This window comes from Rhinopithecus bieti, unplaced genomic scaffold, assembly GCF_001698545.2.
Source record: "Rhinopithecus bieti isolate Rb0 unplaced genomic scaffold, ASM169854v2 scaffold_41644, whole genome shotgun sequence".
NCBI lineage: Eukaryota > Metazoa > Chordata > Mammalia > Primates > Cercopithecidae > Rhinopithecus > Rhinopithecus bieti.
In genome coordinates this window covers 387,712-411,428 of record NW_016817838.1, presented here as the reverse complement: position 1 = coordinate 411,428, position 23,717 = coordinate 387,712, and the positions used below count along the sequence as shown (strand labels likewise).

At 44.3% G+C, this 23,717-nt stretch overlaps 1 protein-coding gene across 1 annotated transcript in view; it reads right to left on the bottom strand.

The window, feature by feature from the left end:
* RHBDL2 (rhomboid like 2) overlaps nt 1-23,717 on the bottom strand; it is a 56,749-nt gene that overhangs the window by 15,376 nt on the left and 17,656 nt on the right. Inside the window, exons 3-5 of the mRNA XM_017856134.1 lie at nt 16,934-17,304; nt 13,834-13,982; nt 9,332-9,444 (exon numbers count right to left, since the gene is read on the bottom strand). Of these exons, the coding sequence (XP_017711623.1) occupies nt 9,332-9,444; nt 13,834-13,982; nt 16,934-17,179 (508 nt within the window). The 5' untranslated portion in view covers nt 17,180-17,304. The remainder of the gene's footprint in view (nt 1-9,331; nt 9,445-13,833; nt 13,983-16,933; nt 17,305-23,717) is intronic.

Sequence of the window (23,717 nt, the reverse complement as noted above, 5' to 3'; positions counted from 1 at the left end):
GGGAGGTAAAGGCAGGCAGATCACTTAAGATCAGGAGTTCAAGACCAGCCTGACCAACATAGCAAACCCTGTCTCTACTAAAAATACAAAAATTAACCAGGCAGTGGTGGCACACATCTGTAGTCCCAGCTACTTGGGAGGCTGAGGAAAGAGAATCGCTTGAACCCAGGAGGCAGAGGCTGCAGTGAGCCAAGATCACACCACTGCACTCCAATCTGGGTGACAGAGCAAGACTCCATCTCTAAATAAATAAATATTTAAAATTTAAAAGTATAGGAACACAAAAATATGCACCATCCAACTAGATAAAATGTCTAGCATCCAATCAAAAATTATCAGGTGTATTGTCCGGTACAGTGGCTCACACCTGTAATCCCAGCACTTTGGGAGGCCAAGGCAGGCAGATCTCCTGAGGTCAGGCCTCGCCAACATGGTGCAACCCCGTCCCTACTAAAAATACAAAAATTAGCTGGGCTTGGTGGCAGGCGCCTGTAATCCCAGCTACTCTGGAGGCTGAGACAGGAGAAATGCTTGAACCCAGGAGGCGGAGGTTGCAGTGAACCAAGATCATGCCATTGCACTCCAGCCTGGACAACAGAGCAAGACTCTGTCGAAAGAAAGAAAGAGGGGTGGGGGTAGAGAGAGAGAGAGAGAGGAAGAGAGAGGAGAGGAGNAAATGCTTGAACCCAGGAGGCGGAGGTTGCAGTGAACCAAGATCATGCCATTGCACTCCAGCCTGGACAACAGAGCAAGACTCTGTCGAAAGAAAGAAAGAGGGGTGGGGGTAGAGAGAGAGAGAGAGAGGAGAGGAGAGGAGAGGAGAGGAGAGGAGAGGAGAGGAGAGGAGAAGAAAGGAGAGGAAAGGAGAGGAGAAGAGAGGAGAGGAGAGGATAAATTTAAAAATAAATAAATAAATAAATAAATAAATAAATAAATGGGCCGGGCATGGTGGCTCATGTTTATAATCCCAGCACTTTGGGAGGCCGAGGCCAGTGGATCACCTGAGGTCAGGAGTTTGAGACCAGCCTGGCCAGCATGATAAAACGCTGTCTCTACTAAAAATACAAAAATTAGCCGGGTATGGTGGCACATGCCTGTAGTCCCAGCTACTTGGGAGACTGAGGCAGGAGAATAGCTTGAACCCAGTGGAGGTTGCAGTGAGCCGAGATCGCACCACTGCACTCTAACCTGGGTGACAGAGCAAGACTCCATCTCAAAAAATAAAAATAAATAAATAAATAAATAAAGCAAAAACTGATAGAACCACAGGAGAAACAGACAAATGCATTACTATAATCAGAGATTTCAATAATCCTCTCTCAATAATTTATAGAAGAAGTAGACAGAAAATCAGAAGACAACATAATCAACCAAACAGACCTAATTGACATTTATACAATATTCTACCCAACAACAGATCACACGTTATTTTCAAATGTACAAAGAACACTTACCAACATAGGCCATATTCTGGACCATAAAACAAATCCTAAAACATTTAAAAGGATTCAAGTCATACAAAGTTTGTTCACTAACCACAGTTTTTTTCTTTTAGACGGAATCTTGCTCTGAAGCCCAGGCTGGAGTGCAGTGGCGTGATCACAGCTCACTGAAGCCTCAACTTCCCAGTCTCAGGTGATTTTCCTACTTCAGCCTCCCGAATAGCTGGGACTACAGGTGTGCACCACCAAGCTAATTTTTGTTTTTGTTTTTTTTTAATTTTTTTAATTTTTTTAGTTATTATTATTATTATTATTATTATTATTGAGATGGAGTATCGCTCTTTCACCCAAGCTGGAGTACAGTGGCACAATCTCAGCTCACTGTAACCTCTGCCTCCCAGGTTCAAGCGATTCTCCTGCCTTAGCCTCCTGAGTAGCTTGGATTATAGGTGTGCACCACCACCTTGCTAATTTTTTTGTGTTTTTAATAGAGACGGGGTTTCACCATGTTGGTCAGGCTGGTCTCGAACTTCTGACCTGATGATCCGCCCACTTCAGCCTCCCAAAGTGCTGGGATTACAGGCGTGAGCCACCGCACCTGATCTTTGTTTTTTTTTAAAAGATGGGGTTTAACCATGTTGCCCAGGCTGGTCTTGAACTCCTGGGCTCAAGTGATCTGCCCACCTCAGCCTCCCAAAGTGCTGGGATTACAGGCGTGAGCCACCATGCCCAGCCTCTAAACACAGTTAAACTAGATATTAACTATAGAACATCTTTGGAAAAAATACACAAATATTTGAAAACTAAATAACGCATTTTAAATGACCCATGTGTCAAAGAAAACATCAAAAGGGAAATTAGCAAGTACAGACAACATAATAATCTATGTAGAAAATCTAATGGAATCTACAAAAAGCTTCTAGAAGTAATAAGTGAGTTTAGCAAAGTTGGAAGACACAAGATCTATATACAAAATATACCCAAAAAATTATATTTTCATGTGGTAACAATGAAGAATGAGAAACAGAATTTTTTTTAATTTTCATTTATTTATTTATTTATTTTTTGAGATGGAGTTTCGCTCTTGTCGCCCAGGCTAGAGTGATGGCACTATCTCAGCACACTGCAACCTCCACCTCCTGGGTTCAAGCTATTCTCCTGCCTCAGTCTCCCGAGTAGCTGGGATTACATGTATGTGCCACCACGCCCAGCTAATTTTTGTCGTTTTAGTAGAGATGGGGTTTCACTATGTTGGCGAGGCTGGTCTCAAACTCCTGACCTCAGGTGATCCACCTGCCTTGGCTTCCCAAAGTGCTGGGATTACAGGCATGAGCCACCATGCCTGGCCGAGAAATAGAAATTTTAAAAACATTACCATTTCTAATACATCAAAAATATGACATATATAGAGATAAATCTGACCAAAAGCTCTGCGAGACATAAACACTGAAAACTAAAAAACATGCTGAGAGGAATTTTGAAAGACCTAAATAAATAGAAAGGTATACTTTGTTCAACATGGGTTGGAAGACTCAATATTGTTAAAATGTCAGTTTTCCCCAAGTTGATCTATAGATTCAATGCAATCCAAATCCCAGCAGATTTTTTTTTAGAAACTGACTAAGTTATATGGAAATGCAAAGGATTTAGAATAGCCAAAAAAATTGTGAAAAAGAGTAAAGTTGGAGTGGTAGTCCTTCCTGATTTCATGACTAACAAGTCATGAAAACTACAGGAACCAAGATATGTAGTATTGGTGTAAAGATATACAAATATATAAGTGGAACAGAATAGAACCTCCAGAGATTAACACACTCATATATACAAACAACGACTCCAACAAAGATACAAAAGCAATTCGTATTTTCAACAAAGATACTAAAGCAATTCAAAGGAGAAAGGACTGTCTTTTCAACAAATGATATTAGAACAGACATCCACATGACTTCAGTCCTTTCCTTGCAAAAAAAAAAAAAAACCAGACGATACACCTAAATGGAAAGCCTAAAATAATAAAACTTCTAGGAAAGAACATAGAAGAAATCTTGGTGATTTTGTGTTAGGCAAAAATTATTTGATACAGGCTGGGCGTGGTGGCTCACGCCTGTAATCCCAGCACTTTGGGAGGCCAAGGTGGGTGAATCACGAGGTCAGGAGTTCGAGACCAGTCTGACTAACATAGTGAAACTCTGTCTCTACTAAATATACAAAAAACATTAGCTGGGTGTGGTACTGCATGCCTGTAATCCCAAGTACTCGGAGGCTGAGGCACAAGAATTGCTTGAACCTGGGAGGTGGAGGCTGCAGTAAGCCGAGATCATGCCACTTCACTCCAGCCTGGGTGACAGAGACTCTGTCTCAAGACAAAAGAAACAAAAACGACTGGGCACAGTGGCTCAGGCCGGGCATGGTTGCTCACGCCTCTAATTCCAGCACTTTGGGAGGCCAAGGCAGGCAGATCATGAGGTCAGGAGTTTGAGACCAGCCTGGCGAACATAATGAAACCCTTTCTCTACTAAAAATACAAAAAATTAGCCAGGCATGGTGGCGGGCACCTGTAATCCCAGCTACTTGGGAGTCTGAAGCAGGAGAATCGCTTGAATCCAGGAGGCAGAGGTTGCAATGAGCTGAGATCACTCCATTGCACTCCAGCTTGGGCAACAGTGTTAGACTCCAACCCCCAAAAAAAACAAACTTACAGCTAACATTACACTTTGTGGCAAAAGACTAATTGCTTTCTGCCTAAGTTTGGAAACAAGGCAAGAACATCTGTTCTCTTCACTCTTAATCAGCATAGTGCTTGAAGTGCTAGCCAACACAATAAGGCAAGAAAAAGAAACAGACTGGAAAGGAAGAAATAAACTGTCCCTATTTATAGATGACATGATGATTTGCAGATGACATGAAAAATCCCAAAGAATCTAAAACAAAACAAAAACCCTACTACTAAGTGAGTTCAGCAAGGTTGCAAGGTATAAGAATAACATGCACAGGCCGGGTGTGGTGGCTCACACCTATAATCCCAACACTTTGGGAGGCCAAGGCAGGCGGATCATGGGTCAGGAGATCAAGACCATCCTGGCTAACACAGTGAAACCCTGTCTCTACTAAAAATACAAAAAATTAGCCAGGCGTGGTGGCAGGTGCCTGTAGTCCCAGCTACTCGGGAGGCTGAGGCAGGAGAATGGGGTGATCCCGGGAGGCAGGGCTTGCAGTGAGCAGAGATCGTGCCACTGCACTCCAGCCTGGGCGACACAGCAAGACTCCGTCTCAAAAAAAAAAGAATATGCACAAATCAATTGTGTTTCTGTATACTAGCAATGAACATATGGACACTGAAATTTAAAATACAACACCATTTAGGAGTTATAAATAAAAGACACTCTTCATAGATTGAAACACTCAATATAGAAAATATATCAGTTCTCCCCCATTGATGTACAGATTTAAGGCAATTCCTATCAAAATTCCAACAAGAATTTCTATAGCTATAAACAGAATTATTCTAATGCTTATATGGAAAGGCAAAGGAATTAAAGAATAAAGTGGGAGGAATCATTCTGATTTCAAAACTTATTATATAGCTACAGTAAGCAAGCCTATGTAGTTTTGGTGGAGGGATAGACATAGAGATTGATAGAATAAAAGAACCCAGAATAGCCCCACATAACTACAGGCAACTGATTTTTTTATAATGGTGCAAAAGCAATTCAATGAAGGAGGAAAAAGTCCTTTCAAGGAATTGTTCTAGCATAACTGGATATCTTCAGGCCAAACAAACAAAACAGACCTCAAACTCAAAATGGGTTGCATATTTAAAAGTAAAAGCCAGGCATGGTCGCTCACGCCTGTAATCCCAGCACTTTGGGAGGCCAAGGCGGGCAGATCACCTGAGGTCAGGAGTTTGAGACTAGCCTGGCCAACATGGCAAAACCCCGTCTCCACTAAAAATACAAAAATTAGCCAGGCGTGTTGGTGGGCGCCTGTAATCCCAGCTACTCAGGAGGCTGAGGCTGGAGAATTGCTTGAACCTGGGAGGTGAAGGTTGCAGTGAGCCGAGATCACACTATTGCACTCCAGCCTGGGTGACAAGAGTGGAACTCTGTCTCAAAACAAATAAATAAATAAATAAAATTAAAGAACAAAAAAGTAAAGCATAAGGCCTGGTGCAGTGGCTCGTGCCTGTAATCCCTACACTTTAGGAGGCCAAAGCCGGAGGATCACTTGAGCACAGGAGTTCGAGGCTGCAGGCTGCAGTAACCTATGATGGTGCCACTACATTCCGGCCTAGGCAACCAAGTAAGACCCTGTCTCTAAAAGTGAACAAACAAATAAATATATGTAAAGCATAAAACTGTAACTTTTAGAAGATAACATTGGAAAAAATCTTCAGGACTTAAGGTTCAGTGAAAAGTTTTTAAGACATAACCCCAAAAGCACCATTCATAAATGGAAAAATTGATGTTAGACTTCATGAAAATTTAAAATTCATGTTCTCTGAAAGACGTTGGTAAGAGGATAAAAAGACAAGCTACAGACTGGGTGAAAATATTTATAAACTACATATTCAGCTAAGGGCTAGCATCTAGAATATACACACAACCCTCACAATTCAACAGTTAAAAAAAAAGTCAGAAAATGGGCAAAAAACATGAAGAGACATTTCACTAAAGAAGATAGACAGATGACAGATAAGCACATAAAACGATATTCAACAATGCCTCTCAGAATGTCCCTCCAAATTTGGAAAAAAAAAAAAAAAAAAAGATATTCAACATCATTAGCCATTAGGGAAATGCAAATTAAGACCATGATCAGCTGGGCGCGGTGGCTCACGCCTGTAATCCCAGCACTTTGGGAGGCCAAGGCAGGCGGATCACCTGAGGTCAGGAGTTTGAGACCAGCCTGACCAACGTGGACAAACCTCGTCTCTACTAAAAATACAAAATTAGCCAGGCATGGTGGTGCACGCCTGTAATCCCACCTACTTGGGAGGCTGAGGCAGGAGAATCACTTGAACCCGGGAGGTGGAGGTTGCTGTGAGATGAGATGGCACCACTGCACTCCAGTCTGGGCAACAAGAGTGAAACTCCGTCTCAAAACAAAACAAAACAAAACAAAACAAAAAAAAGACCATGATCAGATATCTCTACCCACTTAGGAGTGAAATGGGAAAAGTTCCCTCGTTCTCCTTACAGGGCGTGCGATGGGGGTGTGGTTCGCTTCTTCAATGCCCTGCTGCTCAGACCTTTGGGGGAGTATTCCGATGGCCAGGCTGTGGGGCTCTGACCCCATGGCAGTATCTAGGGTTGAATTTACAGCTGAAGCCCCAGTGGGCACATGTTACAGGGTACTCTTTTAGTTTAGGCGTCCGTAGGTGGCTTCTGTTAGTCAGCTCAATTTACTTCTGCCTTATTTCCAGGTCAGAGAGCTTTCTGTAATCCCAGCGTTCTTGCCTTGGTGTATGGGAAGAATTGGATGGATCACGTGTGGGCTTGGAGAATGAGTGCAAGGTTTTATTGAGTGGAAGTAGCTCTCAGCAGATGGGGGAGCCAGAAGGAAGATGGTTTTCCTCTGAAGTCAGGCCACTTGGCAGCCCGGGATCTCCTCTGACTGCCCCAGCCAAACTCCACATCCTTCTGCTGGTCAGTGGCCTGCTGGCCTGCTGGCGTCTGTCCTGTCATCTTCTGTTGATGAGTTCCTCTCCACATCCAGCCACTTGTGTGTCTGCCAGGTAGGGTCTCAGGGTTTTTATAGGCACAGGATGGGTGCATGGCAAGTCAGGGTGGTATTGGGGAATGCAACATTTGGGCAGGAAAACAAAAATGTCTGTCCTCATGTAGGTCTGTGGGCACCGGCCTGGAGGTGGAGCCCTAGCCAGGCACTATGCCCTCCCCTACCCAGCGCTTCCCTTCCCCCCTTCCATATCACGAACACAGGTAAAATAACAAATCATGACAACATCAAATGCTGAATGTGAATAATTTAGGCATTGCTAGGGTGAATGTAAAATGGGAGAGACATTCTAGAAAATATTCTTTAAATGTTTAATGTCTAAAGAATTCTCTTTAAAAATTCACCTGTAATCCCAGCACTTTGGGAGTCCGAGGTGGGTGGATCACAAGGTCAGGAGTTCGAGACCAGCCTGGCCAACATGGTGAAACCCCATCTCTACTAAAAATACAAAAGTTAGCTGGGTGTAGTGGCGGGCACCTGTAATCCCAGCTACTCGGGAGGCTGAGGCGGGAGAATCATTTGAACGTGGGAAGCAGAGGTTGCAGTGAGCCGAGATCACGCCATTGCACTCCAGCCTGGGTGACAGGGTGAGACTCTATCTCAAAATAAATAAAATAAAATAAAATAAAATAAAATTTAAAAATAAAATATGCCACTATCATATGATCCAACAACTGTGCCTTTGGACATTTATCTTAGAGAACGAAAACTCTGTTCACAAAACCCCATACTTATGTTCATAAAAACGTATACACAGGTGTTTAGAGTGGTGTTATTCCTAATAGCCAAAAGCTGAAAACAACGCAGATGACCTTCATTGAGTGAATGGTTAAACAAGCGATGCTATACCCATTTGATGGAATAAATACTGGGCAATAAAAAGCAATAAACTATTGACATATACAACAACCTAGATGAATCCCCGGAGAATTATGCTGAGTGAAGAAAATCAATCCCTCAAGGGTATATACTGGATTATTCCATTTATACAATATTCTTCAGATGACAAAATTATGGAAATGGAGAACAGATTAGTAGTTGCCAGAGGTAAAGGAGGGTGGGACAGAAAACGGTATAGCTATAAAAAGCCATCATGAGGGATCCATATGGTTTGAAAATGTTTTGTACCCTGACTATATCAACGTGGGTGTCCTAGTTGTGATACAGTACTAATGTTTTGCAAGATGTCACCATTGAGGATCGCTGGTTTAAAGGGTACATAAGACCTCTAGGCATTATTTCTAACAACTGCATGTAAATCTACAATTATCTCAAAATTAAAAGTTTAATTTAAAAAATGCTTCCAATAAATAAACAAACTGATGGATGGGAGTTCTAATATTTTCTTCCCATGCCATAATGGATCATCTCAGGCGCACCCAGTTTTAGAGATCACTAACATATGCTGCTTGTACCTACCCAGTCTTAGAGCCCCTTTGGTTATTCTCTACATTCTCTTAAAGTTGTCTTTCTTAAATGCAAATCTGATCATGCTATTTCTCAAAATCATTAGTCTGACATATAAGGGCCTTCATGATCTGGCTTTAGGCCTTTACTCAAATACGTACCTATACACCAAACTACTTGCAGTTTTCTTTTTTTCTTTTTTTTTTTTTTTCTTTTTGAGACAGAGTCTCGCTCTGTTGCCCAGGCTGGAGTGTGGAGTGCAGTGGCACATCTTGGCTCATTGCAATCTCCACCCGCTAGGTTCAAGCAATTCTGGTGCCTCAGCCCCCTGAGTAGCTGGGATTACAGGGGTGAGCCACCACGCCCAGCTAATTTTTGTATTTTTGGTAGAGACAGGGTTTCACCATATTGGCCAGGCTGGTCTCGAACTCCTGGCCTCAAGTGATCCACCCTTCTCAGCCTCCCAAAGTGCTGGGATTACAGGTGGGAGCGCCCGCATACTTGCAATTTGAATTATGCAAAACCCTGTCTTTAGTGTGAGATACCTGAGGACAGGCACAATGACTTGTCGTTGCTTGCTGATAGTATCTCTAATTCAATGATCTCTAAGGTTTAGTGTATTCCCTAGCACATATGAGGAGTGCAATAAATCTTGACTTAAAGAAGCCTACTATAAGTGTGTTTTCCTTTGCTTGTAATCCTAAGAGCCCAGAGGTATTGATTCTGTGTTACCTCAGAACACTGACCTGCAATCACTCCTGCCAGGTACACCAGCCCCACACGGAGGCCTTTGTGGACCATTTCCAACGGAATACCCAAAACAAGCTGCATACAAAGATTCCCCAAGATGTGCTGAACTCTGCAGAGACAAACAACAGTTGTCACACATTATGACTAAACCAAGCCGTTATTTCCCTGGGAGATGAACAGACTTTCATGTGTTTTCTCCAGTTAAGGATTTGCTTAACTAGAATTCCATTTTCTAATTTTTCTTAGCAGACAACTCTTTTTTTCTTTTTCTTTTTTCTGTGCCTGTGTGTGTGTGTGTGTGTGTGTGTGTGTGTATGTGTGTGACAGTCTTGCTGTGTCTCCCAGCCAGGAGTGCAGTGGTGCAATCTCTGCTCACCACAACCTCTGCCTCAAGGGTTCAAGTAATTCTTATGCCTCAGCCTCCCAAGTAGCTGGGATTACAGGCATATGCCACCACTCCTGGCTAATTTTTTTTTCTTTTCTTTTTTTGAGATGGAGTTTATCTCTTGTTGCCCGAGCTGGAGTCCAATGGCATGATCTTGGCTCACTGCAACCTCCACCTCCCAGGTTCAAGCGATTCTCCTGCTTCAGCCTCCCTAGTAGCTGAGATTACAGGTGCCCGCAACCACGCCCAGCGTATTTTTTTTCTTTTTTCTTTTCTTTTCTTTTTTTTTTTTGAGACGGAGTTTATCTCTTGTTGCCCAGGCTGAAGTGCAATGGCATGATCACGGCTCACTGCAACCTCTGCCTCCCGGGTTCAAGCGATTCTCCTGCCCCAGCCTCCTGAGTAGCTGTGATTACAGGCATGCGCTACCACACCCAGCTAATTTTGCATTTTTAATAGAGACAGGGTTTCTCCATGTTGGTCAGCCTGGTCTCGAACTCCTGACCTCATGTGATCTGCCTGCCTTGGCCTCCCAAAGGCTGGGATTACAGGCATGAGCCACCGCACCTGGCCGATTTTTGTATTTCAAGTAGAGACAGCGTTTCACCGTGTTGGCCAAGTTGGTCTTGAACTCCTGACCTCAGGTGATCCACCCACTTTGGCCTGGGAAAGTGCTGGGATTATAGGCATGAGCCACCATGCCTGGCCTCTCTGGGCGTCTTATATGGGAAAAAAATAACCTCTGTTTAAGGCCCTGTTAGATATTTTTGGTACTTGCATCCGAAACATTCCTAATTTATATAATCCTATACATGGTATGTCCTACACAGCCTTGCAAAAATAAAAAAAAAAATTTTTTTCAGGCAGAGTGTGCTCTGTCACCCAGGCTGGAGTGCAGTGGCACAATCCCAGCTCACTGCAACCTCTGCCCGTGCGCCACTACGCCCAGCTAATTTTTGTATTTTTAGTGGAGACGGGGTTTCACCATATTGGCCAGGCTGGTCTCGAACTCCTGACCTCGTGATCCACCCGCCTCGGCCTCCCAAAGTGCTGGGATTACAGGTGTGAGCCACCGCACCTGGCCTTTTTTTTTTTTTTTTTGAGACAGGGTTTCACTCCCTTCACCTAAGCTAGAGTGCAGTGTCTCGACTTTGACTCACTACATTTCCATTTCCTGGGCCTGAGGATTCCTTAATTGTCCCACCTCAGCCTCCCCAGTACCTGGGACTACAGGCACACACCCTGTGCCCATCTAATTTTCTTTTTTTTTTTTTTTTTTTAGAGAGGGGGGTTTCACCATGTCACCCAGGCTGGTTTTGAACTCCTGGGCTCAAGCAATCCACCCACCTCAGCCTCCAAAAGTGCTGGGATTATAGGTGTGAGCCACTGCTCCTGGCCGCAAATTTTTTTTAAGTGCCTTACTATGTGTTAGGCACAGTGAAAATTATAGCCATTGTCTCATTTAATCACAACAACCTTATGAGGTATATTGTACCCAGCCTACTATATACTATAATACTGTACTGCCTTACATAGCTATTTAACTGACATGTTCCCTCTTATCATCTTAAAGTCCTTGTGTGCAGGAGCCATGTTTGCTCAGGATATACTCGTTAAATGGAAACTGAGCAATTGGTGATTTTGCCCGATTTGTCAAGCCTCTGAGCCATGTGTCCTGATGCCTATTTAGCCACTAAGCCAAAGTGTCATCCTTTCTATTTATTTATTTATTTTATTTTATTTTTATTTTATTATTTATTTATTTTTGAGACGCAGTCTCGTGCTGTCACCCAGGCTGGAGTGCGGTGGCATGATCTCGGTTCACTGCGACCTCTGCCTCCCAGGTTCACGCCATTCTCCTGCCTCAGCCTCCCAAGTAGCTGAGACTACAGGCACCCACCACCACGCCTGGCTAATTTTTTTGTATTTTTAGTAGAGACAGGGTTTCACTGTGTTAGCCAAGATGGTCTTGATCTCCTGACCTTGTGATCCGCCCACCTCGGCCTCCCAAAGTGCTGGGATTACAGGCATAAGCCACTGCGCCCAGCCTCTATTTTATTTTTTTATTTATTTTTAACTTTTATTTTTTTGTAGAGACACTCTCTATGTTGCCCAGGCTGGTCTCAGACTCCTGGACTCAAAGCAATCCTCCCTTGTCAGCCTCCCAAGTAGCTGGAACTGCAGGCACACACCACCACACCCCAGCTACAAGTTGTTTTCAAGTACAGGGCTGGGTAAACTGCATAGACAAGGTTGGCCCCACCTGAGGCCACAAGAGTTCACCAGATAGGTGGGGCCAACAGGGAGCTGCCCGCTGTCTGCAGTGGGCATGGTGGATCACGGATGCTGGGTGAGTTCATGAAAGGCCATCAGCATTTAACAAACTATAGGCGGCTGGGTGCAGTGGCTCACACCTGTAATCCCAGCACTTTGGGAGGCTGAGGCAGGCGGATCACAAGGTCAGGAGATTGAGACCATCCTGGCCAACATGGTGAAATCCCGTCTCTACTAAAAATACAAAAATTAGCTGGGCCTGGTGGCACGTGCCTGTAATCCCAGCTACTCAGGAGGCTGAGGCAGAAGAATGGCTTAAACCAGGGAGCCAGAGGTTGCAGTGAGCCGAGATTGCACCACCACACTCCAGCCTGGTGACAAAGCTAGACTCCATCTCAAAAAAAAAAGAAAAGAAAAGAAACTATAGGCAAAACTAAATGGCGGTCACTGCATCTCCTATTACCAGTATTATTCCAGATAGATAACAGTATCATACACTCATCAATATGTTCATGAACTAAATTTATTTTGTTTTATTTTTGAGAGAGAGTCTCGCTGTATCACCTACTCTAGAGTGCAGTGGCGTGATCTTGGCTCACTGCAACCTCCACCTCCTGGGTTCAAGCAATCTTCCTGTCTCAGCCTCCTGAGTAGCTGGGATTACAAGCACACGCCACCACACTCAGCTAGTTTTTGTATTTTTAGTATAGATGGGGTTTTATCATATTGGTCAGGCTGGTCTCGAACTCCTGACCTCAGGTGATCTACCCGCCTTGGCCTCCCAAAGTGCTGGGATTACAGGTGTGAGCCACTGTGCCCAGCCATGAACTAAATTTTGTCTGATGTATGGTGGTGGAGGAGGAGACTGGTGACTCAGCACCACCATTTTCATAGCCTAAAGAGTATATTTAACAACATTAGACAACTAGGGGAACATGCTTTTGGTTTTGCAATCATTTGGTCTCTTCTCATTAATATTCCTAAGTAAATACTAATATTGGGCAGTTATAATGCAATATATACTGGCCTTATGGGCACAGTGGCTCATGCCTGTAATCCCAGCACTTTGGGAGGCCAAGGCAGATGGATCACCTGAGGTCAGAGTTCGAGACTAGCCTAGCCAACATGGTGAAACCCCGTCTCTACTAAAAGTATAAAAATTAGCCCGGCCTGGTGGCGGGTGCCTGTAATCCCAGCTACTCAGGAGGCTGAGGCAGGAGAATCGCTTCAACCCAGGAGGCGGAGGTTGCAGTGAGCAGAGATCGCCCCACTGCACTCAAGCATGGCGACAAGAGTGAGACTCCATCTCAAAAAAAAAAAAAAAAAGATATACTGGCCTTAGAGTTAGCACTAGTGTGCTGAGGTCCTAGCTCTGCAACTTAGCTGTGTGACTTGGAGCAAGTGACTACACCTTTTTTTTTTTTTTTTAGGTGGAGTCTTGCTCTTGTCCCCCAGCCTGGAGTGCAGTGGCACGATCTTGGCTCACTGCAACCTCTGCCTCCCAGGTTCAAGCAATTCTCCCACCTAGGCCTCCTGGGACTACAGATATGCACCACCATGCCTGAATAATTTTTTTATTTTTAATAAAGATGGGGTTTCACTATATCGGCCAGGCTGGTCGCGAATTCCTGACCTCATGTGATCTGCCCACCTCAGCCTTCATGACTACATCTTCCAAGCCTCAGACATAAAGCAGCGGGAGCAATACCTACTCCTTAGGGTTGCTGTGAAGATTGTGGACATGAAAGTGCCTTATCAATAATAAAGCACTCAACAAATGTTAGAGGTTACAACGATATAATCAACTCTGATACCAGGGGCTTAACTGTCATTGCTTACCCAGCATGTACCAGCATGTATGAGATAAACCTCCAGGCTTCCTCCCTCTTCTCAGGACTGTAGATAAAGGGACTCTCCAAGATGCCTGTGTCCAAGGTGATCCACTGTTTCTGAGGCTTCCACACAGCATAGTAAATAAACACTGCCAGCTGACGGAGGGAGCAGACATGAGTGTTAACCACACCGTCTCCAGAGAGGGGCCCCATTCAGGCCCATGGGCAGTAACTGTTTCAGATGATTCAGCTCTCAAGTGGGCCACACCATAGAGCCAGAAGATGACATGAAATACACTTCTTCACCATCCCCTGCTGTGATGGTTTCCACCATACCCCACTTCCTCCGATGGTTGGGAGCAGTGCTAGCTCACATTGTAAGGAAGACTTTCTGAACCCCTTTGGCCCTGCTCTTGGACTCCCTGCTCTCTGGCACTACGTTCTCTACTACCCTCTCACTCTTAAATACCCACTGCCCTCATCGTCACACCAACTGATCTTTCATTTACAACTTCCTATGAAAGTAGGTCAATGCTGGCTTCCGAATAACAGAGCAGGGAAAGGGAAAAATAGTCACTTGCAAGGAGAGAGACCTGGCAAACACTCCCTTAACCAAGGGATGGAGGTGAATGTCCCAGTGATGCCATGTGATGTCCTCAACTTTCTGAGGCTATGTGATGGGAAGGGCCCTTCACCTCCATGGTATTCTTCTCCCAAACTCATAACTCCAGTTAAATCACGAGAAAAGCATCAGTCAAACCCCAGCTGGGGGACATTCTACAGGATCCCTAGCCAGTCCCCCTCAAGACTATCAGAGTCATGAAAAACAGACTGAGAAGCTGCCATACATAGATCAGAGCAGCCTGGGAGACATGACAGCTAAATGCAGTGGGTACCAGAGGAACAGAAAGAGGCCATTAATGGAGAAACTGGTAAAAATCCAGATAAATCTGGAGTTTAGTTAGGAATATGCCAATGGCACTTTCTTAGTTTTGACAAATGTACTATGGGGCCAGGCGCAGTGGCTCATGCCTATAATCCCAGCCCTTTGGGAGGCTGAGGCAGGCGGATCATCTGAGGTCAGGAGTTCAAGAGCAGCCTGGCCAACATGGCGAAACCACGTCTCTACTAAAAATACAAAAAAAAAAAAAAAAAAAAAAAAAACTAGCCAGGTGTGGTGATGCACACCTGTAATCACAGCTACTTGGGAGTCTGAGTCAGGAGAATCGCTTGACCCTGAGAGGCGGAGGTTGCAGTGAGCTGAGATCACACCACTGGCACTCCAGGCTGGGTGACAGAGCAACTCCGTCTCAAATTTAAAAAAATACATATATATATATATATATATATACACACACACACACACACTATGGAAACGTAATGTACTATATACAGAGATTATCCTGGGTTTGAAAAAAAAGAAAAATAATGCAATGTACTATGGAAATGTAGGATATAAACAATGAGAGAAACTGGGTGAGGAGCATATAGGAACTTTCTATTTTATCTAAAAGTTTATTTGAAAATTTTTAATTTAAAAATTGGTCTTTCTGTGAGAGGCAGGTGTCTCAGCACCTGCTCCATGAGCCTCCTATGGCAAACCACCCTCCTCCATAGCACTCACTATCTAGGCAATTGTGATTTGTACCATGAGAGCTTATCTCATTCTTCCCCATTCACCTGGAAAAGACACACACACAGCTGATTGGAACACAAGACAACTCATAGGCCGGAAGGATAACAGGAGGGAGAAGCAGAAAAAGCAGATACAGATGCCTCAGATCTGAAGACTTTCCAGTTGCAAGCAGTCTCACAATAAAATCCCGTGAAAAAAATTAGAACTGTGCCCTTTCAACCGAAACAGACTTGACCACAGCATCTCCTGGGATGCTTACACCTTAGCCTTACCTTTATCTGAGCCATAAGAGGCTTGGGCCCTGCAACGGTTAATTTTATGTGTCAACTTAGCTAGGCTATGCTACCCAGACATTTGCTTAAACATTATCCTAGGTGTTTTTGTGAGGATACGGTTTACACTAATATTTCAATCAGTAGTCTTTGAGTAAAACCGATTTCCCACCATACTATGGGTGAGCCTTGTCTAGTCAGTTGAAGGCCTTGCTAGAGAAAAGACTGTCCTCTGTTAGGGAAGGGAATTCTGCCAGCAGAACTCTACCTTTGGACTTGAACGGCAAGTCTTCCCTGGGCCTCCAGCCTGCCAGCCTTCCCTTAAGATTTTGAACCTGCCAAGTCTCCATAATCATTTGAGCTAATTCCTTAAAATAAATATTAATCTCTCTTCCCCCAGGACACACACACCTACTGATTCTGTTTTTCTGAAGAACTCTTGATGAATACAGTTTGTGAAAAGGAAGCTGAGGCATCAGTGCATCAGTGGGAACTAAAAGGGTTACATTAGGAACTGCCTAGTGCCCCTGAAGTCACACTCCACAGGCAGCCACAGTTGGCCAATTCCTTTATAGGACATCAAGTGTGGGGGAAAAAACTAGGTGCCACGAGGTTCAGGGGAGCCTCATCCTGGCCCAGTGACTATGATGTGACCTTGGGAAAGTCATCCCACCTCTCTGAGCCTTGCAGTCTTTTCTGGAAAACACGAGGACTGACTAGATCAGAGCCTGAAAACACATCACATACTGCCTGAAGTAGACATTGATAAAGGATCCCGGTTTTTTCCTACTGAAATTCAGAAGCATTCTATAATAGTTCTAAACCTGGGGTCCCAGAAAGGCCTTACCAACCAGTCTCAGTCGGTTCATGAGAGAAAGCTTACGTGCAACCCCAGGATGATTTGGTTCCTAAAGCCCTCACGGCTAAAATGAAAGGAAGCCACTGAAACTGCAGCCACAGCTGGGCAGCTTTGTCTGACAAAGGAAACTCCACCTGGGTTGGCAGTGACCGTGAGTATAGGGAAAGCCTCAAAGGCAGCTGTGGGGAGGGCGGAGGCAGAGGTGAGGTGTGTGCTGTCCCCATCCCCGCCGAGCTCTCTCACACGTTCCCAGTCTCTTCTCTAGATGTAGATCTGACCCCTAGTTTGTTTGAACTCCCCTGTGCCACTTACCCCATTGCCCACCCTGCTCCCCATTCACCTCAGCCAGACTGATGGAGATGATGAACACAGGGGGCGGGAAGCAGTTAGCTCTCTCCAAGTATGTTCCTCGGGCCTTTTCGGGCAGCATCCATTTTGAGACGATCCTGTGGACCTTTCTACTCTTGGCACGATCTTTACCTCCCCCATCCTCTCTCATTTTCTCCTCTTCTTCCAGCTCTTCCTTCATCTCTCTCCCCATATTCAGATTCATGCTCTCCATCTCCAGATCATGAACAGCAGCCATTGTCCTGGGTTCTCCCTCCACCCCAGAAGGACATGAATCCCAGGGAACAGCAGGTGGCTCTAGGTCCTCAGGCTGTGGCTCTTCCCTGGGCTGTCTGACGCAACCACCGTTTTCCAAGGCCTTTCCTGTATGTAAAGAGAAGACAGCTGAAGATGATCAAAATGATCTAAACCTCCTAAATGGCCCAAAATAAAGTTTTCTCTGTAATTGTTTTAAAAAGCATGAGCCAAAGAGCCAGATAATTGAGATTAAAACACAGCTCTGCCACGTATCAGCTGTCAGTTAACATCAGGTAAATCACTTAATTAAATTCTCAAGTCTCAAATTACATATTTCTTAAATTGTGGTGAAATACACATAACATAAAATTTACCATTTTGTCATTTTTTTTTTTTTTTAGTCATTTTGCTCTTTGGCCCAGGCTGGAGTGCAGTGGCGAGATCTCAGTTCACTGCAGCCTCTGCCTACTGGGTTCAAGCAATTCTTCTGCTTCACCCTCCCTGGCTAATTTTTGTATTTTCAGTAGAAACAGGATTTCACAGTGTTGGCCAGGCTGGTCTTGAACTCCTGACCTGAAGTGATCCACCCGCCTCAGCCTCCCATAGAGCTGGGATTACAGGCATGAGCCACTACACCCAGTCTAGAATGTCTTTTTTTATGGCTGAATGCTGTTGCGTTGTACAGACATGCCACATTTTGTTTATCCACTCATCTGTTTATGGACATTTGGGGTTTTTCCACCTTTTGGCTATTGTGAATGAACATCCCTTTACAAGTTTTCTTTCTTTCTTTCTTTCTTTTTTTTTTTTTTTTGAAACGGAGTCTAGCTCTGTCACCCAGGCTGGAGTGCAGTGGCGCCATCTCAGTTCACCGCAAGCTCCGCCTCCCGGGTTCACGCCATTCTCCTGCCTCAGCCTCCTGAGTAGCTGGGACTACAGGCACCCGCCACCATGCGCGGCTAATTTTTTTTTTTTTTTTAGTAGAGACGGTGTTTCACCATGTTAGCCAGGATGGTTTCCATCTCCTGACCTCGTGATCCGCCCATCTCGGCCTCCCAAAGTGCTGGGATTACAGGCGTGAGCCACCGTGCCCGGCACAAGTTTTCTTTAAATATCTGTTTCTAGTTTGAGGGGGAGCATATACCTATGAGTGGAATTGCTGGGTCATATGGTAATTAATTCTATGTTTAACTTATTGGGAAACCCTCAGATTCCATTTTAAACTGGGAATAATGATAGCACTTGCCTCATAACATTGCTGAGAAGCTTACTTGAGATAATGCAATAAAGCACTTAGAACAGTATCTGGGCAGTATCTGGGCAAGGCATGGTGGCTTAGCCTGTGATCCCATCACTTGAGGTCAGGAGTTTCAGACTAGCCGGGCCAACATGGTGAAACCCCGTCTCTACTAAAAATACAAAAACGAGCTGGGCATAAGGGCACGTTCCTGTACTTCCAACTATTTGGGAGGCTGAAGCAGGAGAATAACTTGAACCTGGGAGGCGGAGGTTACAGTGAGCCAAATTCACACCACTGCACTCTAGACTGGGCCACGGTGTAAGACTCTGTCTCGAAAAAAAAAAAAGAACAGTATCTGGCACGTAGTAAACACCCTATAATTATTAGTTGTTATTGGCTATAGATGGGTGAATGAGTTTTAGATGGATGGATGGATAGATGGAAGGGATGGAGCTGAGCCTGGGGCCTGTTTTCACACTGCCTATTACTGGGAATCAGATCAAATTCTATTGATTTTCAAATGAAACTCATTAGGCAACTTTTCACATTAGAATAGGTTATATTCAATAAATCGAGGAAGAGCCATCTTATTTTTCTTTTCCCCAGCAACTTTTCTGAAAATAAAAGCTTTTGCTCTCCCCTGCACTTTTCACCCACCCGCTCACCTGCCTCCCAGAGTCAGACATTCAGTCCATAGATATAACTCTTTTATTAATTGCCCTTGAAGACTGATGATTTTTTTTCTAGTTTTTGCCACATCTCATAGTTGACAAAACTACAATGTGGATTTAAGATCAGCAGCTTTTAACCACAAATATTGAAGCATTTAAAAAATAAGTTCAATTAGAGACAGTTCACATTGTACAAATCAGCCTTATTGTAAATCTAAATATCATACATAATCATTTTATGAGGAAATACAATTCCACATTGTTAACAATACAACTGTATAAAAGGAGCTACAAAAATAAGGATTACATTTACCCTTATCTTGGGATTTCAACAGTTCCAGAAATGTTACAACGTCAGGACCACCATTTTAGGCATGTTAGTGCCTAAACATATTTGCTGTGCTGCAAAGATAGTTGACCCAATCGGTTTAGCCAAAATTCATTGCATGACTGCTTTCTGCCTTGCCTTATGCCATAAAGTAGACATGTAGTTCTAGCTACTTTAGGCTCTAGCACCAAATGAGCACATTGGTAGCAATTAGAAACATTTGGGGGTTTTTTATTTAATTTTTTTGAGGCAAAGTCTTTCTCTGTCACCCAGGCTGTATTGCAGTGGCAGGATCACAGCTCATTGCAGCCTCTACCTCCCAGGCTCAAGTGAGCCTCCCACCTCAGCCTCCCAAGTAACTGGGACCACAAGCACACACGCCACCACGCCCAGCTATTTTTTTCTATTTTGTTGAGATGGGATCTTCCTGTGTTACCCAGGTTAGTCTCAAACTCCTGGGCTCAAGTGATCCTCCCATCTCAGCCTCCCAAAGTGCTGGGATTACAAGTGTGACCCACTGCACCCAGCCAACATTTTGGTTTTACCTCTCTTTTCAGTCAATTACTATCATCCTCCAACTTCCACACCTGTCCACCCTGTTTCCTGAGAACAGGGGCCTCTCTCTGATTTATCTTATCTCCAATACCTGGTGCTATAATGCTCACAGGTGCTCCTTCCAGTCTCTGACATTTCCCTGTCTCTCCTACTCACATTTGTCTTCTGCCCCACTCCTGAATTTCTGAGGAAATATTACCTATCATATTGGTAACAATGAAAAAGACTTAGGCCAGGCACGGTGGCTCATGCCTGTGATACCAGCACTTTGGGAGGCCGAGGTCGGTGGATCACCTGAGGTCAGGAGTTCAAGACCAGCCTGGCCAATATGTTGAAATCCGTCTCCATTAAAAATACAAAAATTAGCTGGGCATGGGGGCAAGCATCTGTAATCCCAGCTACTCATGAGGCTGAGGCAGGAGAATCACTTGAAACCAGGAGGCGGAGGGTTCAGTGAGCTGAGATCGTGCCATTGCACTCAACCCTGGGTGACAGGAGTGAAATTCCATCTCAAAAAAAAAAGAAAACAAAAAAAAAAGACTGATAATATCCTGTATTTATGAGGTGTGTGGCAATGGGTGCAATGTATGAGGTATAAATTAATGCAGCCTTTTGGAAGGCAATTGGCCAATGTGTATGAACTATTAAAAGCATATACCTTTCAACAGAACCATCCAACTTCTAGAAATCCACCCTTCAAAGGTATTTGAGCACATACACAAAGGTATATGACAAGGCTATTCATGCAAAACTATTCATAGCAGTGAAGAATTATAAACAATCTAGATGGACTTCAGTGGGGTTGCTGTATTTTCTAACAGTTCTAATTCTTGGGTAGTTCTTCCTTACGCTGCTGGAATCTATTCACCAGCTCCTGTGTCCAAGGTTTCCCTCCCCGGGGCCTCATAAAGCAAATCTAATTGAAGGTCATATTGTCATTAATTTTGTCCTTCCTTGGGCGTGGCCTGTATATAAACTCCATGGGCTCTATAGATCAAACTTGGGATACAGCGTCTAGAAACACACTTCAGATTACCAGAATTTTTGGAAGCCCAATTGAATGGAGCAGGAGTCTCAAAACAAAACAAGGATTATAACACATTCTAGTCTCAAATAAATATTCAAGCATCATCAGCTGTCCATTCTTTTACTTGGCACTTGAGTACTCATTTATTGGGTGTCATTTACTGGGTGGAGATTTACTGCGCTGACTCTGCTTTCTTACTCACTAAGCAAACCTCCTACCTCTTATCTGCAGCAAGTTGCTGCCCACTCTTTTTTGAAAGGCCTCACATACACAGATCAAAACTGGGTGGCACTGCTGTGAAAAGTTCTCATCCTACAGGTAGGGAACAACTAGGTAGATTGTTAGAACGTCTCTAGCCTTCTGGTTAAAAATGGAAATGTTCCTTATGCACACCAAGAACCAAAACCCTTTCACGGGTTCTGAGAATTGGGGAGGGGGAAAAAAAGAACCAAAACCCTTTCCTTCATGGTTGCCAAGTATTCTTTTTTTAAACAAAAAAAGTTTTTAACTTTATTACTATTATTATCATTATTTTGAGATGGTGGCCACCCCATGTTGTCCAGCTGGTTTCAAACCCTTGAATTCAAGGGATCCTCCCTGCTTGACCTCTCAAAGCATTGAGATTACAGGTGTGAGAGAGCCTGTGATCCACAAGTATTCTCAAGAGGAAACATAGAAAGATCCCACCTGGTCACAAGTACTCTTAAAAGGAAACACAGGGCCAGGTGCGGTGGCTCACGCCTGTAATCCCAGCACTTTGGGAGGCCAAGGCGGGTGGATCACAAGGTCAGGAGATCAAGACTATCCTGGCTAACACAGTGAAACCCCGTCTCTATTAAAAATACAAAAAAATTAGCCAGGCGTGGTGGCGGGCGCCTGTAGTCCCAGCTACTTGGGAGGCTGAGGCAGGAGAATGGCGTGAACCCAGGTGGCAGAGCTTGCAGTGAGCAGAGATCACGCCACTGCACTCCAGCCTGGGCGACAGAGCAAGACGCCATCTCAAAAAAAAAAAAAAAGGAAACACAGAAAGAACTTTCCTACTTCCTGACTTTGCCTGGAATAAGCATTACTTGTTAACAATCACAGAGCCAGTGTGTTGGCCAAAGACTTGAAAGGGCAGGACTGTGCTCATTTACACAGGACAGTTAGTCAACCTTAAAAAAAAAAAAATCTGTTGAAAAGAGATTTCTTTTTTCTTTTTTCTTTTTTTTTTTTTGAGATGGAGTTTTGCTCTTGTTGCCCAGGCTGGAGTGCAATGGCGCGATCTCGGCTCACCACAACCTCCACCTCCCAGGTTCAAGCAGTTCTCCTGCCTCAGCCTCCCAAGTAGCTGGAGTTACAGGTGTGCACCACCATGCCTGGCTAATTTTGTATTTTTAGTAGAGATAGGGTTTCACCATGTTGGTCAGGCTGGTCTTGAGCTCCTGACCTCAAGTGATCCATCCACCTAGGCCTCATAAACTGCTGGGATTATAGGCGTAAACCACCATGCCCAGCCGAAAAGAGATTTCTATAAAGAGATTTACATAGGAGACTCCTGACATTTGCAAAAGATTTTTCCATACCTTTCAGATGCTCTAATGTACTACATACCACACAGTGTCTCCCAAAATTACATTGTAAAGTATAGCCAGGCCGGGCATGGTAGCTCACACCTGTAATCACAGCACTTTGGGAGGCCGAGGCGGGCAGATCACTTGAGGTCAGGCGTTTGAGACCAGCCTGGCCAACATGGTGAAACCCTGCCTCTACTAAAAATACAAAAATTAGCTGGCCGTGGTGCCATGCGCCTGTAATCCCAGCTACTCGGGAGGCTGAGACAGAAGAATCTCTTGAACCCAGAAGGCGGAGGTTGCAGTAGGAGGTGGAGGTTGCAGTGAGCCGAGATTTTGACACTGCACTCCAGCCTGGGCGACAGAAACTCTGACTCAAAAAAAAAAAAGGTTAATCTCTTTCTTGATGAGCAGCTTTGGCACTGGCTGATGCACTCACTAAACAACTGATATCAGGGATCTTAGACACGACTGAACTTGACACAGCATGCCAGTTTATCCAAAACTTCTATTTGTAGCCAAAAGACAAAGTCACTGTCTTATACCTCCTCCTTTCTCTTTGTTTATATCACTGGCACCAATGGATGATTTATTTTATGAATCTTTTCTACTCTGCAAACAAGAAACAAATATTTTAATCACTGCATGCAAACTACATAAAGGGTAACAGTCATGTGAGATGTCCAGGCAGAGCGGTAGGCCTGGCTCACTAACAGGCAAAGCCAATCATTCAACTCATGTTCATTCATAATGGGCCTTTGGGAATAACTAGTAAATTACTGAAATTGCAAGTGTTGAATCTGCAAATGTCAAGGACTTTCAGTGGATTTTCTTTTTTTTTTTTTTTTTTTTTTGTTGAGACGGAGTCTCGCTCTGTCACCCGGGCTGGAGTGCAGTGGCCAGATCTCAGCTCACTGCAAGCTCTACCTCCCGGGTTTACACCATTCTCCTGCCTCACCCTCCCGAGTAGCTGGGACTACAGGCACCCACCACCTCGCCTGGCTAGTTTTTTGTATTTTTTAGTAGATACGGGGTTTCACTGTGTTAGCCAGGATGGTCTCGATCTCCTGACCTCGTGATCCACCCGTCTCGGCCTCCCAAAGTGCTGGGATTATAGGCTTGAGCCACCGCGCCCGGCCTCAGTGGATTCTTTGACAACATGTAT